Consider the following 19,443-nt stretch of genomic DNA (forward strand, 5'->3'; position numbering starts at 1 on the left):
AGGAAGTCTATGTAAAACAGCCTTGCGGTTTTGTCAAGAAAGGACAAAAGGACAAAGTGTGCAGATGTAAGAAGGCTTTGTATGGGGGATTGAAGCAATCTCCTCATGCTTGGTATGAGAAATCTGGCACTCATTAGGTCAAACGAGGCTTTTGTAACAGTCCAACAGAAAGCACATTGTATGTAAAGCGTGAGGGTGATGTACTTCTCATTGTGGTTCTTTATGTAGATGATTTGCTGATCCTGGACCAAATGAGAGACATATTGCTGAATTTAAGGCTGATTTGAATGCTACTTTCAAGATAAAAGATTTGGAGATGTTGCATCATTACTTGGACATACAGTTTAAGTAGTGTGATGGTGATATTGCCTTGTGTCAAAAACGTTACATAGAGACATTGCTATGTAAGTTTGGACTTGAGGATTGCAAATCTATTGCCACTCCCATGGAAACAAGTTCAAAATTGAGTCTTTATGATGGTGGTGATCCTGCAGATGTCACTCTTTACCAAACTGTTGTTGGATGCCTCATTTATCTATGCAACACAAGGCCGGATATTCAATTTACAGTCTCACAGGTCGGCAGATTTATGGATAGCCTAGGGTCTAAGCATTGGCAGGCTGTCAAGAGGATTTTCCACTACCTTAGTGGCACTTTCCATCTTGGCTTGTTTTATCCCAAGGAAAAAGCATTGCCACCAAACTTACATGCCTTTTCAGACTCAGATTGGGCTGGTTGTTTTGACACGCGAGTGTCCACAAGTGGTTTTTGTTCCATGCTTGGTAGTTCATGTATATGATGGTTGAGCAAGAAGCAACATAATGTGGCCACTTCTAGTTGTGAGGCTGAGTACAAGGCAGTCTTCACAGCTACGGTTGAGTGTGTATGGCTCAGACGTCTTATGGCTGATTTGGGCGTTGGACACGACACTGCCAACACTATTTACACTGACAGTGAGAGCGCATTGACAGTTCCTAGGAACCCAGTTTTTCATGCTCACACAAAGCACATTGAGATGCATTAGAACTATGTCAAGGAGAGGCTCTCAGCAGGAGAGATCAGATTGGCTTATGTGCCAACACAAGACAACCTTGTAGATCTTTTCACAAAGGCATCGTCTCGTGAGAAGCTTGAAGCTTTCCACAAAGCTTTGGCCTTACTCCCCTTTGTGGACTGATCATGTCCTCAGGGCATGGCACTTCCCTTTACTCATGTGCCACCTCTCATTCACCGCATCACTTCAGGAGGGATTTATTACCATTGTAGTGATGTGTGTGAACACACTAGGACAGTCGGGGCATTCTTTCCCTCTTTATGAGGTTTTTTCCCCGTGCATTGTATATACGCCCATCACTCTAGGGCTATCCATCTTTCCATTGCACACTAAGTAATACACTTTCAGTTGTATGCCTTGAGCTTCCTTCGTCTTCTCCAAGCTGTGTGCGTTTCTCTACAACCCTAATTCCAACAACTCCAAGGGGGACTTGTTACCATATACATGTGGTAGTGATGTGCGTGAACACACTAGGACCGCCGGGGCATTTTATTCCTCTTTAGGAGGTTTTTTCCCCGTGCATTGTATATACGTCCATTCATTCTATGGCTATCTATCTTTCCATTGCACACTAAGTAACACACTCTCAGTTGTGTACCTTGAGTTTTCTTCGTCTTCTCCAAGCTGTGTGTGTTTTTCTGCAACCCTAATTCCAACAAGAAACTCCCACCTCAATGAGACTATGCCTCATTAATGCGTGAGAGGCATATTTAAAGAGAGTACACAACTACCAAAGAACATATAAGCTTTGGCAATCCATAAATGCATACAAATTAGCTTAAAAGAGATCATCAAGAAAGCATAACTTGTATTTGACTCATTGTACTCCAGAATGACAACCTAGAAACCAAATGGTAGCAAGTCAAAACGCGCAAAGAAGAATGTGTGTCGATCTTTCTTCTTCTTTATAGCCCACAATGCTTCCTTGATTCTCCTTTTCACACATACATAACTATAGAGGAGCATGGCCTTCCCCCATTTTGATGAATATTGTGAATTCTGTTGTGCATTTGGCAATGGTTAGTCTCAAGCTCTATTGCTCAAGCATGACATCTTTTTACATGTTGAGAATTCATTACCACAAATTAAAACAATGCATGACACTTTCTCCTTATCTCCTATGACCAAAACTCCCAAATCCAAAAAGGTAAAAATGAGGAGTTTAAGCAATACATGTGTATGTGTGTGTGTGTGTGTGTGTGTGTGATGCTTAGCATATTTGCCACCTTTGTAGCAATATAGAATACTATGAAATGCTAAATACACCTCGTACCATTAATAATGGATGATTCTTAGCTTCCAAAGGAGGCAAGACCAAAACTCCCAAATCCAAAAAGGTAAAAATAAAGAGTTTAAGCAATACATGTGTGCGTGTGTGTGTGTGTGTGTGTGATGCTTACCATATTTGCCACCTTTGTAGCAATATAGAGCATTTTGAAATGCTTAATACATCTCGTACCATTAATAATGGATGATGCATAGCTTCCAAAGGAGGCTCTTACCTGAAGAGAGCATGGTAGCAAGCGTGCATTTATGGGAGCTGCAAACTGAGCCTAAGAAAATGAATATGTGTATATGCAAGAAGATAAAATATTCAGGCGAAAAACTCCAATAGTTTGAATTGAGTTGGCACAATTTTGAAACCACTAGCACTAGGTATGCATTACCATGTCACTTTTTTGTGCATTGGTTCACCTTGGCAATACTGGTTTTAACTAAGTTTTTTAAAGCATTTACGGTAGGCTAATTGGATAGTCTTTGCAAAGATCAAAAGTATAGCTTTGCCTTTCCTTGCTACCTTGCTAGAGAGAGTTTTTTGAGCCCATGTTAAAAACTTAGCTTGTGGGTGGAAAGAAATAGTAAGAGCTCTCTCGCTCTCTCGCTCTCTCTCTCTCTCTCGTAGTGCCACTGCATGCAGAGGTAGGCGGCTTGTTACAAATGCCCACATCATAGTTGGCCCTTTAAATCAAGATCTACAACACTCGTTACATCAAGTTACATAACTTGTTGATGAAGTCATTGATGGTGCACTCTCTCATATATCCAAGCCTTTAAGCAGTGTTTGAAACAGTCATCACATTTGCCTTGAGAGTGCCAAAAGATAATTCAAAACCACCCACACCAAAGCTCCAGCTATGCAAGAAATCTCTTGGCTTTTGCCAGACTGATGCTCTATGGGTGATGTCTTTGTTTACAACTGTATGCCCACTGACCTAAATTTTCACATTGACTTGGCATGGAAAGTTGACTGAAATCTTTATTTACAATCATCAATGTCTTCCTTTGATGCAAGCCATCAACGTTTGCTGCATAATGGTTATGTTCGCTGCTACCTGTTTCTATCAAATCAATGGTTGCTTCAATGGGCCTTAGGCTGCCCGCAAAAAAAGTCGACGGTTCCATGCATAGAGGAAAAAATGATCAAAGCAGATCATCTCATCTCATGAGATGTGAAGGACCCATATGAGAGGCCATCGATCAAACATTAACAATTACATTCTATAACTTGTTGTCAAAGCCTTTATTACTGACATTCAACCTCCTTAGCACGAAGATGGAGAGAACACAAGCCCAACCAAATGCTCTCCATCCACATTTCAAAACTCACCATGATATTTAAGCAAGACGACCAAGCATCCCTTTTGCTGCTCATAACAACCATCCAAAACACCCAATTTACATAAGGAGCATTAGGGCTTTGAAAGTTAGAACTGAAGCTGATTAACTTTGTCACTTGCTATTCATAAGCACAAACGTTGAAAAAAGAAGAGTTAAAGTGTGTCCTGTAAAACCCCTTAAATGTCATTACTCTAGAAAAAACAAACAGATTGAAATACGTAGCCTACAATCTGTCTTGTGAAATTACTTCCTTTAAGAAACCTACAAGTTGATGAAAACTTGGCACTGATGGTATTATGCAAAGAGATGTCTAGGCAAAGAATCCAAGTTGATAGCATATAGCAATACAAATCCATACACGCATTTGAAACAAGTGATCTACCAACCTTTTCTCTTAAACAAACACTGAACAACTTCACTGCTGCGAGACATCAGGGTTGCCTTTTGCAGGGCATTTCACCCGTTTTGAGGTGATTTGTCCCTTATTTTATGGCAAAAATGTGAACTATCCTTCAAAAAATACACTAAAATGCCAGAAAAATTCATAATATTTGAAGGGAAAAAGTGCCTGTCAAAAACCAACCCTGCAAGGCATCACATCTCAGCCTTTACAGAAAATGAAAAAATGTTCAATGTTACATTATATACTCAAAATTGGCCTACAATTAGCCTTTTTTTCTACAGCTGGGCCTTGGGTGGCTTAGAGAACAAAATTTGATCATCCCTCCACTTACCTCACGTAAGGGGAAAAAAAATGGACTCCTTTGTGAAAGTCGAAGTCAGCATCAGGGAGGCGTTCATGCATCACTTGTACATCTTCCTTTATCCTCTTAGTTAATTCATCTGCTTTTGAAGCCTTGCATATGTTAGAAAACTGCCCATATAAATCCAAACACACACCCCCATGTACATGCAAGCTCATGTACATAACCTGAAACATACCTACAGATTGAAATTGCATTTCTTCTCGTATGAAACCTAAGATTGCGATACGCAATTCTTTGCCGTAGAAATCTGTCCCAAAATCATGCAAGATATGTACTTCCTGACCAGCAAAAATATCCAGTTAGTATAATGAGGTGAAAAGTCACAATGGCCTACAAAGAGGATGAGAAAGAGTGTGTGTGACCCACTTCTCAATGTCCCTCTCTAGGGAAATAGAAAAACAAAGTCAACTATCTCTCATAGTGGCCTACATACACATAAGACAACGCTTAGTTATTGCTCCTCTCACAACAAAAAGGAAGAAAAAAGGTCTGCCATTATTAACTAGATAGGAGTGCAAGATTTCAAAATGTGGAGTAAGTACTTAAAATAAAATACATGTATTTTAGCTGCTATGTTTCTCATAGCTACAATAGGTCAGAGGCCTTCCTTTGGCTTAAGTGAAAACCTTCCAATCTATAAGTTCTAAAATACAGAAGTATATAAACAATAATGACCATTGATCTTATGGTTAATGAACACAATTAACAGCTGTTAGTAGAGACTGTGACCAAAAAAACTTACTAGTGAGAGTGTATCATCCTTGTCAAAAGTAGGCCGATTCCCGATGTTCATAACCATACGATGAACATTAGAATCAACACCTTCACCAATGACCTGTGCGCACCCAAAATAGACACCCTTTGATAGCCTAGCAACCTTTGAAGGAAGGCTACCAACAGATAGATTGGCTGAAGATCAAAATCAGTAAATTGTCACTTTATGCCAAATCTACAATACATTGACCAAGCATTTAGGTGGCAACAAAATCTAAAGACAGTTGACACCTATAATAAGGAATTGTACCGGTGGGAAAACCCAATTTCTTGCTTCCTCGTCCAAAACCATGAACAACTTCACCCTTCGTATACAGAGGATACTCACTTTTGTCTGCAGAAGACAATAAATAATCAGATCTTGACGCCACACAGGCACGCTCATACGCACACACAAAGAGGCGAGTCATACTACTATATGCGGACCAGAATGACCTTTATCTGGCTGTGTGTGCACCCAGGCACATGTGTGTGCACGCACGCGCACATCTTTTCTGAATAAATAACTGATCTTGCACCTCAGAAAGTATACTTCTTGGCGCAAAAAACAGTGAATATATTGGATGATCTGGTGGATGACAATGCGCAATGTATTTCATTTCATATTGCTCGACATCGTTTTGGTTTGGGTAATCCTTACCGCTCTTTTTGGTATCAAATATGTGGTTAGCTTCAACATTTTCTACCGATTCCTCCTTTGAATGCTCAAAAAAGATTGGCTAATTGGCACCTTTACGAGGTTTCCTTTTCTCGGATCTCAGATCAGCACGTATATACCAAGTTAAAATCACATTCTTAATTACTGGCGGTATGTAAATGTTTGTGGCATTTTCAAATTAAGGATGGTTGGTGACACAAATATCCTCCATGCATGCAGAAACATCATCTCTCTTCAGGAATGTTTGTTCCTATGGCGATGCCTTGTCGGATTGCTTCCAATAGGCACGGTAATGCCAAATGCCAAATTTCAAATGCACGACGTCCAAGTTGTCGACATGTGGAGGGAACTCATGCACATTTTCTTTGGTTCTATCCTTCCTCTCCGTCATTGTTTTTGCATATTTCCAGTTGCCTTCAAGTCAGATTCCCTTCTCAGAGCTTTAGGAAGTGGTTCTCAATATTGATGTGCTGAAACTAGCAAGTCATCTAAGTTAAGAATACACTAGAGACACGTCTTGGTGGAGTTCCACTCACAGAAGCGCCAGAAGCACTATATATCATCCAATCACTACTCCCAAAAGACGTCCGGGAAGTAAATTGTTGTCCGCTGGAAGTAAACACAACTCTAACAAAAAATCTCCTCAACTCAACCGACTCATGAGTCGCACAACCTACATCTGTAGAAGCAACTAATGCCAACCGCTCCAAGAAAAAGCATAAAAAACGGAGGGTAGAGGCATAATTTGCAAGTATCCGGATCATTTCCCAACTCATAAACACTCCACCATCCAAGAAAGGGTTGGAAATCTGCACACATTCCACGAGCTAGAATCTCTGAATTGCTACACGAAGTCCAAAAAATAATGGGCAACCGAGGTTACTAAGAAATCAATTATCTGATGACAAGAAACCATAAAAAAACCGCAACAATTGTGGCTGTGGCAACCACTAACCTTAGTTGTTGGTTTCTTTCAATTGATTTTTCTTTAATTTTTGGGACCCTCTTTTTGAAGTCACAAATGGCCGGACATTGTGTGGCCAGTGTAAACGGCTGAGGGCCGAGAGTTTCACCGCAGTCGGGACGGGCAGGTCGCCACGACATTGTCAGTCGGCACTTGAATCCAAGCAGTAGAAGGGTATCTAGGCTCAGTTCAAAGTCATTTAGGCCCCTTGCTACACTTAATAAGTCGGTGGGTACTAGAAATTAACTCAAAAGAGGCAAAGTGGACACTTGGTGGTTGCAGGTGCAATTTTCCGAGTCCAACTGGAAGAGGGGGCGCCCAAATTGAGAGAAAGGCTGATTTTGGCTCATTAGTGACTACAGTATGTGTGTGAGTAGTGGGTGTAGGTGATCACAGCTTGCCTTCTCCCTTGCCCTATGTAGCATGATGATTCCGCTCTCGTGCATCTCTCTCCCCCTTTGAATACAAAAACGTGATGCCTTGCTCTAGGGCTTTTCATCTGTATGTACAGTTGTGTGGGTTCATGAGTGATTGCCGAGACAAGAACCTATTGCACAGTACTGGATTAGCTAGTGGCTAATCCCCCATAGGTACAGGTGAATTCGGAGAGATTTCACGCAAGAAATCTCGTCCGATTCAAAGGGCAAGTAGCCCTACAAGTGCGGGAGCTCGAGGGCTTGCTACGGATGCGACTGGACGCGAAACGGAGCCCGAAACAGTGCATTACAGCCTGCTGTGTATTTTTGCAGGTTTAGGGTTTTGGCCCTAATCGATCCCTAATACCCAAGGAGCTTCGGGGAAGCATTGGGATCACTGTACAGGTGATCTGGTGCATTTTCAGGGCAGAAACCAGAGAATTCAGCGTGCGGCAGATTCTCGCCAGGTTTGGGAAAGTGCCCATATGTGCCGGGAAGGTCACCTTTGGCATGTGGATTTTGTCTGTGAAGCCTCCTACTGCAATTATGCTCCCGAATTTGGGCTAGAGTAGGCAATTTTCAGCCCAGTAAAAGCGGGACAGCTCGTAGGAACTAACAGGTTTTCTCCCAAGTTTTATAAGAATAAAGAAGTACCGAAAGGGGCACCAATCTTTGGGGCCAGGGTGTCGCTATCTGCTTGGAAGCACTCTAGCTCCCAAGCCATGCTTTGTTTGAAGTCTTAATTCCAATCACAGGTTTATTCATGAAGTGTTCCTCTGTGTCGTAAAGTCAAGTTAAGTTTGTCAAGTAAAGAATCAGGTGAAAGCTAAAGTCAAGTTAAGTTTGTCAAGTAAGAATCAGGTGAAAGCTAAAGTCTACCGCCCTACGGGCTGGTTTCAACAATCACCATATGTCACGAATCAACTGCAAACTACATCTGAAGGAACTCCATCAGAAGTAACACAAAAAACTGTTGTTGATCTTCCTTTGTCTGAAACCCATTCCGAGAAAAATAACCCCACTCTCAAAGTGAATCGGAGGCATACATTCAACAGTAAAGTACGCATCAATACTAAGACAGCAGCCAATACATCAAGACCAAGAGAACCTGCTCCCAAGCTCTGCAAGAGAAAAACAAGGTGCTAGAGAAAGCCATCATATCGACTATCAATCTTGCTCATTACACATGGAACCACAAGATTTGGAAGGAAGTAGTCTAGGAAACCAACTCCCAAGTTGGCTCCACTTCCCCTTTTGAGGAGAGAACATCGGGACCATGGCAGTCTCTACCTGTGCAATTGGATCACCCAAGATAGATGACTCCGAAAAAACATATTTGTGGAACTTGGAACCAAAATCTAGGAGAGCCGAAAAGACCGTCTCCCCACTTTGAAGATTGCTTGAGCTAATTGTAATTGGTTCTCGTCCAAGAAGGACCGCTACCCACCAATACAAAACTTCACGCCGGTCAATGGATAAGGAAAGTGGGTGTGTATTTAAGGGTACAATCTCCAAGGATCAATCTAGAAGACAAAACATAGGAACTCTTGCTCAGATGCAATGGGAAGAGTAACCAACACACCACAAATCCAAAAGACCGAGCAACCACGAAGTGGCTCAAGAAAAACATCCGCCATAATACTAATTGCACCGTGGGCTCAAGCACACCATACAAAAGCTGCAAGAAGTGGGCAAGGAAACCAAGGACACGAAGACTCCTAGCATACTACTCCTATAAATGCAACATCGACAGTTGACTGAAGATAATAACCTAGAAGCCCCCTTCAAAAGTGTACTATGAGGTAACCACTAACTCAACCCCACGTCGGAATAGAGAAACCACTGTCATTGAAAGCTCTAGAGCTAAATCCAGGAGATGCAAGCCCCCTTCCCACTCAATCCAAGGAAAAGAGAATAAGTACCACTAGAAAGAAATTTGAGACAACCTAGAGTAAAACTACTTCCTTTCTAAATAGCAAGACATGAATCTCATTGAGCTCAAGACCCAAAGAAAGATCACACCCTTGGTAAACTCGAACTACTAAGAAATGGAAGACCACAAAGGTCGTCACTTGAGGATCATGTTTGCTAAAGAAGCCGTCGGGGCCCCACAGGACCTAGCTAATCGAGCAAACTCCCAAAGATCAAACCATATGTCCGCCACTCTGCGGCATCTAACAAGATGCAACCTGTAGAGACAATCCAATACAATATGCCAAACTCCATACAGACTATGAAAGCCTTAGAATCTTTATCAAAACTTTGTCCTTTTCCACTTGTGCTAAAGAGAATATACCCACTCAATTGTGCAATCAATATCCAATGCACAATGTAATACCAATACACATGGTGAGAGTACAGGAACCGATTGAACTGCAACATGCCCACAAAGATCAGAATGGGCTACCCCAAGGTCGGTCTCTCCAAAGGGATGCGCAAAGGAGACCACCATATGATGCTGACATCGGAAGTAGGAGCAAGATGTCCCCACCCATTGCTGACACAGTGTGCAAATCTATCATCCAAAGGATCTTAACAAATCTATTATCTAGACATCAAGAATATCGCCCACACCTGTCCCTCAAAGGGTACCAACAAATCAGACAAGGGCATAGGACTGACCAAATCTGTAGGGCCACACTACCGTCAATGAAGAGAGAACACGGCAATAGAAGTAGTCCACACTATAACAAAACCTCCTCGAATTGTTGTCATAGTCTGCTCAACAACTAGCACCACTTGCTCCACCTCTAGGTTTGATCTTCCGAAGTTGGATAATCATACGAGAAGTGATACTGGAGATAGAAGAATCCCCCTCTGCCTATCAAAGCCAACTCCAACACATGCATCGGAACATGCACCTAGTCTGTTGCATACCAAATGAACAAGAGTCCACTGAAGCTAGAACGAGCCTTGGGTGGAAAAGAAAAAATCAAAGAACGTGCTTTGCATCTAGGAGGAAAGAAATCCCCCCTTGTCATCCATAACCCACAACCTAGTACAAAGATGCAAATAAATCAGTAACCTGCTACTCCTCTTTGTAGATGGCTGAAACTCCACATATGCCAGTTCAAGACAAGGCTAGAGCACCATATCAGCCTCCATAGGGTCCTCTGATAGATAACTCCGCTGCCAACTCCAAGAAAGATAAACAAGCAATTATAAAAAGCACATCACATCAGCCAATCCATCTCCTCAAAGAGAAAACACAATCATAGGAACCTGCTCCACAAGTGTTGAAGAAGATCCCATAGCTGTCCAAAACACTTGTCTTTGAAAACGAACGCCGAAAAAAAATGTCTCCCTTTCTAGATCCGCAAAAGTCACAAGCTTACTCCCCTTACGGGAAGACATGGTACACAAGGGTAGAAGACGGGGAAATTGTAGACGAGGGTCCATAGCCTCCACATACCCAAATCAGCCCCGAACTAGAGAAAAAACTAGGAAGAACCAACAAGCTTCTTCTCTCTCAATCAAGTCCAATACGGCACTGCATCAGCCGACACCGAGCATCCAAAGTGGTCGAGACACCAAGGTTCTGATACCATGTTAGAACAGGCAATGACAGATGCAATGAAGACACAGACTGACCTCCAATCATGTGGACTCCTTGACTTCAATTTGGCTGGACTCTAAAAGATCCTCTCACACTAGAGAACACTTGCAATGCCAAATATGTACACAAGGCAATTGTGGAGAAGAAAGATCACTGAGGTGGAAAGAGACAGGACATCAGAGAGAAGGAGGGGGAGAGAGAGAGAGAGAGAGAGAGAGAGAGAGAGAGAGAGAGAGAGAGAGAGAGATGAAATGAAATGAAATGTAATATTAACGTCTTCAAAAGGCCAAAATGACCTTTGAGACCAAAAGGTTACATGTGGTGAATCTAATACCATGTCTGGGTACAAAAAGTACAAAGAACTGAAAAGAAAATAGTGGGTAGGGGTGGGGTGAAAGCTGGTACAAGGGGAATACAAAGGGTGAGCTAATACAATGGAGCTCTCTGACAGTCGAGGCATCATATACATATACATCAATATCCAGGACGGCTCCTATGCCCCGCCAGTATGGTATGAATCCTCTATCGCAATCTGCTTCGATATCGAGAGGGCCCTCTCATCCGTGGGCGACGGGACCGCCCCAACTCTATCGCCCGATCAAGCAGTATGCCTCTGGTGCCTCTGGTGTTGTTATGCTGTGGGGGCTGCTCGAACTCCTCTGTCTGTGACTGAAAGAAATCTGTAATCTTCCGCTGTCGCTGGATCTCTCTCATTGTGCCCCTCTTCAAGAGGTCCTCTCTGTGTTTGCGAATCTCCAATAAGTATAATCCGAGGCATCTCTGATCCTGGTAACTCTTGACTCTAGAAAGTGGCCCAAAACCCTCTCTGAATAGACAGTGAAAGCGGCCTCGTATCTCATAGTATACTGGGCAGTGACATATGTAATGTAGCTCTATCTATGGCTCTATTTGGCACACCTGACAAATCCTGGACTCAACGATACTCCTCTAAATCTGCCTGTCTCGATCTCTAGCTGATGTGAGGATGTGCGTATCTGACCAATAGCACATCGTATTCCGTGGGATAGATGAGTATCCATGTATCTTGGTCTAATCACAAAACCATCCTCCATGAGTTGGAGAAGATGCTCTCTATAGAAAGTCATCTTCGTACCTAGCTCATGTGTAGGTTGTATCCATGTCGTCTTCGTATCCAACTGAATCAAATCCTGTCTGATGAGCCTGGTAATCTCTGCCCTTGTGAGGGGGATGGAGGGTGCATCCAGAGAGTACTGAAATGGGCGTAGCCGGTCCATACTAAAGCCATGTAACTAAAACCAAGATGACATCTCTGCATACCAACATGATCTATCTCCCTGCAATGCCAGTTGTCGCGAAAACCCTAGTGCTAATCGAGCATATTTGTTTCTAGGGAGAGCCCAAGTGCTATGCATAAATGAAACTGATCGAGTGGGTGCCTCCACTACCAATGGAGGAGCAGCGAGCTCCGCCCTAATAATGTCATGTCGTATTGAGGCCTTGGCCCTAATCATCCAAGAAATCATAGACACCAAGGGCTTCTCTATACATCTCCATCCATCAGTACTGCCAGCTCTGCTATGATGATGTAAGGTGCAACGGAATGAATGTTGTATTTTCTCAAGATTAGTGATCTTTATTGCTCAAGGTTCCTTTTAGTTCTTAGGGAAAGAGAGAGCTTTCCGTCTTATGGAGAGTGCTATGATCACGAACAAAGTGAGTGGATTGTGCGTGCAAGTGAATGAGTCTGAGAGAAAGAGAGAGAAGAGATACGACACCAAGAGGTTGTAAAACCCTCCTCCGAAGGCCCCACTCTCGTCGGCGAGAGTGGTCTACTTGATTGCACAAAGGTGTACAATGCGTATGCAATGGACTGATGCAATGGGACTATGCCGATGACGACGGCGACTTGATGGCTGAAATTTGTAGGCTTCTAATCGCTGAATTCGGGGACTGTTTTGGTGGCTGAAAATGACTGTTTTGGCTGCGTTTTTATGGCTGAAAATAGGGGATCAATCTGCAACCAACTTGGGGTGGTCCTGCTACTGTGTCATGGCTGAAACTGTGTGGATCTGCTGTAGATAAAGGCTGAAAACAAAAACGCTGGCTGGATGTGTCTTCTTACCAAAAACGCCAGGGTAATCTGCATCTTCAAGCAAAAACGCTGGCATGGCTGAACTCTGGGAAAAAGGCTAATGCTGATGGTCTTTGCGGCGGCATCAATCTGCTAATGCTAGTGTGTTGATGGGGATGGCGATGACTGCTAGAGAGGAAACGCCAGAGATGGTGGTTAACTGCTGGGAATAGAAACGCTAGGGGTCCTTGAGGGGGGTACTGCTGAGAAGTTGCCTGTTGAGCCGGAAGCTCCTGCTGCCTTTTCTACCAGAAAGTGCTAACTTGGGTTTGCTCATATATTAACTTAGCAAAATTGCCCTACCTACTTTTGTTGGAAAGTCACTTAAAAATAATAAGTGAAAATCCCAATAAATAGGAAAATAAGCTAAATGCATTGGAAAATTCCCCTAATTGATGCTAATGGATTCTGATGGGAGTTCCGATGATCATGATGTGTGCAACCGGAGGATATGCATCTAAGCTAAGTGACTGGGCATGCACGGTCTACGAATAGACTCACAAAAGTGCCAGATCACTGCTAATCTAACTTGATCGGACTGACTGAACCCTGCTGTGGTGTAGCTTGTCCACGGACACATAGGGTTGGGATGTGTCACGTGACAGATGATCAACTAAGGGGCCCCATATCTCCACTCCGTACAGCATGGCCGAAGTGACCAAAGTGTCAAGGAGCCAAAGCTTTGTCCGAGATTCCTAGAACTGAACCTGCAAACATCTGGGAAAGGCTCTCTGTGTTGATACAAAGCTTCATGTACAAGTGACTAAGAGTGATCAAGTATAGATCTGACATGCCCTTGATGGATAGACCCTTGGTACAAACAACTATTGCTACAATTGCCATTTGCTTCTGTACACGAGACCACTGACTCAACCTCCACATGGGTACTAACTCTGAACATGTTTTGAAAGCATATATCTTCTGCATCTCCTCTTGGAAAGAGAGAAAGACATGCCAATGGATCTCTCCACTCCATAGCCTACATCTCGAATGACTACATGATTACCAAGCCAAAGAAAGGCTACCTTGAGGAGGGAGCTACACCCACAAGAGATCACTCACACTGCACCGGTTGACCAACAAAAACGCTAGGGGCTGATCAAGAAACACCAAGGAAGATACCCAAAAACACTAGGAGAGGGCTATCCAGAAACGCTAGGGCTGCCCTATGAGGACACCCCCTTGCTAGGACTGACTTGCAACACGACCCCCCTTGCTCCCTATATATGTGCCCAGCATCACTGCCCGACCCACATCCAATCCCCCCACAAGCTGTGAAATAGGTTAAATGTAGAGAAAACAAGGAGTGGGCCCATTGGACACCTGGGACCACCCCAAAGCCAGAGAAAAAATAGACCAAGCCTACACAAGCCTAGGCCCTATATGGCTAGAAAAGAGCCAGGCTAGAAATGTCCCTACATGAGAAAACTACCTCACTCTAGCTGGGCACAGCCACAAAACAGCCCTCACTCCCTATCACCTGTCCTGAGGAGACAGTATGAACTGATGTAGCAATTGCCTCTGCCTGCAAAGACTTCGGTAGGTCTCTATGCTCGAGCATTGTCCTCACTATCTCCACCACAATCCTTTTCTTCCGCTCCACAAGTCCATTCTTTGAGGGAGATCCAATATCCGCAAGCTCCCGCTTGATGCCATGGTTTACACAAAACTGTATAAAAGCATTGCAGGTCAACTCTTCACCTCATGTCTGATCGAATTGTCTTCAACACTTTGCTGCTTTCTTTCTCGCTCTAGAAAGTATACCCAAGTAGCACGACTGAAATCATCCACTTGCAACATAAAATGGAGAGCTCTGCCTAAGGAAGGGTTCTTCATAGGTCCACAAAGGTCAGTGTGAACAAACTCCAAAACTGTAGGAGCTCACAGTCAATTGCTTCTGAATAGCCTCTTTATGTTGCTTCCCACGAGTGCAAGTAATGCATTTCCCTTGCTTACTCCCAACATCTAGCAAGCCTTCAATCAAATGTTCATGAAAAGCATGACGAAGAGCACCAACATTCAAATGGCCAAACTGATAATTCCATAAATCACCTATAGGAGTACGGATCATTGAAGGAAGAGCTCGAAGCCTATAGAGACCTTGCTCCACCGTGCCCCCTCCGACCTCCTTGTCGGAGTCTAGATCCTGTCTGGACACTGCATCCTCCGTGAAGACCACCTCCATGTCTAACTTGCACACTTCGTGCAAGGACATATAAGATGGAAACCCAAGTTTGGAGCATTAAAAACCTTGGAGTTGTGCACACCCCTCTTATCATCTGGAATCAACTCCATGGTATCCTCGCTATGAACGGGAATCTCCGATTTTTTACTCATGAAATGAAACCACAATGTCATTGCATGTTGAATAACAAATCCTTCGAAGGTGTCATGTGTTGTCAAGCACCACTATTGAGGATCCAACTCAGAGAATCGTGAAGCACAAGCATTGTCTCAACCTTCGATGTCCCTAGAGAAGTCTCTGAAGGTAGCATCTCCAAATGAACAAAGGTTGGGGCCTTTACTGCAGCCAAAGAAGTAGACGCCTCCCCAACCCACTTCAGACACTTTCGCCAATAATGGCACAATTGCTACAATGCCCCTCAGCTTTCAAGGCCTCTTTCTCAGCATCCCTCTTGTTGTTGTTGTTGCTTTTCTCCTTACCCTTATGCTGCTTGTTGTTGTTGTCGGAAAAACCAAGGCTTCGAAACTTGGTTTCTTTCCCGCATTGAACCACTCCTCTTGGTCCAATACCATTGGGACTCTCTCATCCCACGTGGTAGTAATCAATCGACCATTCGTAATCAACAAAGAGTAAAAATTGGAATACCAGGGAGGAAATTCAGCCAAAACCTGAATAGTTATGTCCTGCCAACTGATCCAATGACCATGTGAAGTATCTCCTATTGGAGTTCCAGCATCTTATTGATATGATCCCTCATAGAGGTTTGCTTGGAATCCAACGTCGGCAACTGCACCTCCAAAGCAATCCGCTTTATCAAAGAAACTCAATCATATAATGAGGCAAGTCGATCCCAAATAATCTTTGTGTACTTTCATCAATTAGATGTGACTCAAAGATCGTGTATTTTTTAGGATAATAAATGATCGAATCCGAGCATTGACCCACTCCCAAAGCTTCACCCCCAGGAAATCCTTTGGCTTCTAAAAGTTGCTACTGACAAAGCCTGCAAGCTCGTATGAGTCAGAGACGATGCTCCAAATGGCATCATTGTTGCTATTCAATCGCCAATCGGTAGCAAAGGGAGGAAGGGTCGAGATCTTGATTGGTTGATCACCTACGTCGGAGTAGAACTTGGACCAATCTCCCCACTCCTCGGTACTTGTTGCCCCATCATTGGCAACCTCTTCTTCTCATACTTCTTCATCTTGAACCAAGTTCAAGTAAGAATCATCGCCTCAAGACATTGTTGAAGGAAACTTGGGCATGCCACAAGGCTAGGTCGGGTAAGGTTGAAGAGGGTTCTTCAAATCAGCCCACAACACCTCCGGATCAGCCCCAAGAGGGCGGAAAAGAGCAGCAACCAGCAGTACGCTCCTCTTTGTCGCAAATATTCAGTGCCACAAACTTGCACAGATCACCAATCTAACTCGAGAGCACACCTTGGGTCTCATACCATGTCAAAGGTGCCACAAAAAAGGTGAATTGGATGACGATTAACTCTACAAGAGTGAGCAAACCTCCTCTCAAGCACAAGCAGCCACCCGATCTCAGATTTACCGTGACACAACTCTACCGAATCAGCCTCCGCACTATGGCAGCCAACTGCACGGGCAAGAAGCACGAAACACCTACACACAAAGGCCTCCAAGAGTAGGCTAGGTAGGGTAAGGTTGAAGAGGGTTCTTCAAATCAGCCCACGACAGCTCCGGATAAGCCCCAAGAGGGTGGAAAAGAGCAGCAACCAGCACTACGCTCCTCTTTGTCACAAACATTCAGCACCACAAACTCGAACAGATCACCAATCTAACTCGAGAGAATGCCTTGGCTCTGATACCATGTCAAAGGTGCCACAAAACAGGCTAATTGGATGATGATCAACTCTACAACTGTGAGCAAACCTCCTCTCAAGCACAAGCAGCCACCGGATCTCAGATTTACCACAACACAACTCTACCGAATCAGCCTCCACACTATGGCAGCCAATTGCACGGGCAAGGAGCACTAAACACCTCACACAAAGGCCTCCAAGAGGAGGCTAGGTCGGGTAAGGTTTAAGAGGGTTTTTCAAATCAGCCCACAACAGCTCCAGATCAGCCCCAAGAGGGTGGAAAAGAGCAGCAACCACCAGTACGCTCTTCTTTGTCACAAACATTCAGCACCACAAACTTGCACAAATCACCAATCTAACTCGGTTACTCGAGAGCAGTGAGCACGCCTTGGCTTTGATACCATGTCAAAGGTGCCACAAAAAAAGGTGAATTGGATGACGATCAACTCTACAACCGTGATCAAACCTCCTCTCAAGCACAGGCAGCCACCGGATCTCAAATTTACCACGACACATCTCTACCAAATCAGCCTCCACACTATGGCAGCCAACTACACAGGCAATGAGCACCAAACACCTAAACACAAAGGCCTCCAAGAGGAGGCTAGAGAGAGAAGATGAAATCGCAATGTAGAGAGAGAGAGAGAGAGAGAGAGAGAGAGAGAGAGAGAGAGAGAGAGAGAAATGAAATAAAATGAAATGAAATGTAATATTAGCATCTTCAAAAGGCCAAAGTGACCTATGAGACCAATAGGTTACATGTGGTGAATCTAATACCAGGTCTAGGTACAAAAAGTACAAAGAACTGAAAAGAAAATAGTAGATAGGGGTGGGATGAAAGCTGATACAAAGGGAATACAAAAAGAGAAGGGGGGCGGGGGCGGGGGGGTGGGCTGATACAATGGAGCTCTCTGACAGTCGAGGCATCATATACATATACACCAGTATCCAAAAGGCTATAGAGATTCAATGTCCTCCAAGGTAGGCACTCTGTCGGGACAACTCCTATTTCGCACCAGTATGGTATAGATCCACTGTCGCAATCTGCATCGATGACGAGAGGGCCCCCTCATCCGTGGGCGACGTGACCGCCCCAACTCTATCGCCCGATCAAGCAGTATGCCTCTGGTGTTGTTATGTTGTGGGGGCTGCTCGGACTCCTCTGTCTGTGACTGAAAGAAATCTGTAATCTTCCGATGTTGCTGGATCTCTCTCATTGTGCCCCTCTTCAAGAGGTCCTCTCTGTGTTTGCGAATCTCCAGTAAGTATAATCCGAGGCATCTCTGATCCTGGTATCTCATGACTCTAGAAAGTGGCCAAAACCCTCTCTGAATAGACAATGAAAACGGCCTCGTATCTCATAGTTTACTGGGCAGTGACATATGTAATGTAGCTCTGTCTCTGGCTCTATCTGACACACCTGACAAAGCCTAGACTCAGCGGGTACTCCTCTAAATCTGCCTGTCTCGATCTCTAGCTTATGTGAGGATGTGCATATCTGACCAATAGCACATCGTATTCCGTGGGATAGATGAGTGTCCATGTATCTTGGTCTGATCACAAAACCATCCTCCGTGAGTTGGAGAAGATGCTCTCTATAGAAAGTCATCTTCGTACCTAGCTCATGCGTAGGTTGTATCCATGTCCTCTTCGTATCCAACTGAATCAAGTTCTATCTGATGAGCCTGGTAATCTCTGCCCTAGTGAGGGAGATGGAGGGTGCATCCAGAGAGTACTGAAATGGGGGTAGCCGATCCATACTAAAGCCATGTAACTGAAACCAAGATGCCATCTCTACATACCAACATGATCTATCTCCCTGCAATGCCAGTTGTCGCGAAGACTCTAGTGCTAATCGAGCATATATGTCTCTAGGGAGAGCCCAAGTGCTATGCATAAATGAAATTGATCGAGTGAGTGCCTCCACTACCAATGGAGGAGCAGCGAGCTCCGCCCTAATAATGTCATGTGGTACTGAGGCCTTGGCCCTAATCATCCGAGAAATCATAGACACCAAGGGCTTCTCCATACATCTCCATCCATCAGTACTGCGAGCTTTGCTATGATGATCAATTGAGGGACCCCATATCTCCACTCCGTACACCATGGCCAAAGTGACCAAAGTGTCAAAGAGCCAAAGCTTTGTCTGAGGTTCTTGGAACTGAACCTGCGAACATAACCTCTCAAGTCTCCCCAATGCTACATAGGCTCTGGTCAATCGCGTATCTGCTACACGCCTCAGGGAAAATACTGGACCACTGAAAGCCCCAAGATAAGTGTATGTATCTGCATACTCCACAGTTTCTCGACCATACGTAAAATTGGGGGCAGACCTCCTTACCCACTGCGCTGTGGTGTTAAACACCCCTTGGTCTTACCAAGGTTCACAGACAATCCACTGTCCCGTGCAAATACATGCAATGCATCCAAATGACCATGCATCCCCTCTAGAGAATTTGAGATCATCACAATATCATCAGCATATAATAGAAACAGAATCCATGTCCCT

At 44.0% G+C, this 19,443-nt stretch overlaps 1 protein-coding gene across 3 annotated transcripts in view; it reads right to left on the bottom strand.

Moving 5' to 3' along the window:
• Nucleotides 1-3,563: 3,563 nt before the first annotated feature.
• The window catches only part of LOC147432723 (uncharacterized), a 77,920-nt gene continuing 62,040 nt past the window's right edge, over nucleotides 3,564-19,443 (bottom strand). Inside the window, exons 4-8 of one of the 3 annotated variants that reach the window (XM_086492564.1) lie at nucleotides 5,465-5,548; nucleotides 5,183-5,349; nucleotides 4,616-4,718; nucleotides 4,408-4,516; nucleotides 3,564-3,699 (exon numbers count right to left, since the gene is read on the bottom strand). In XM_086492564.1, coding sequence (XP_086348690.1) covers nucleotides 3,579-3,699; nucleotides 4,408-4,516; nucleotides 4,616-4,718; nucleotides 5,183-5,349; nucleotides 5,465-5,548 — 584 coding nt within the window. In that variant the 3' untranslated portion in view covers nucleotides 3,564-3,578. Of the gene's footprint in view, nucleotides 3,700-4,203; nucleotides 4,258-4,407; nucleotides 4,517-4,615; nucleotides 4,719-4,806; nucleotides 4,866-5,182; nucleotides 5,350-5,464; nucleotides 5,549-19,443 lie in introns of those variants that run through there. The other 2 variants (XM_086492565.1, XR_015185573.1) reach the window with 2 other exon arrangements.

The sequence above is a fragment of the Adiantum capillus-veneris genome, chromosome 20 (genome assembly GCF_014529385.1).
Source record: "Adiantum capillus-veneris isolate H3 chromosome 20, ASM1452938v2, whole genome shotgun sequence".
NCBI classification, from domain to species: domain Eukaryota; kingdom Viridiplantae; phylum Streptophyta; class Polypodiopsida; order Polypodiales; family Pteridaceae; genus Adiantum; species Adiantum capillus-veneris.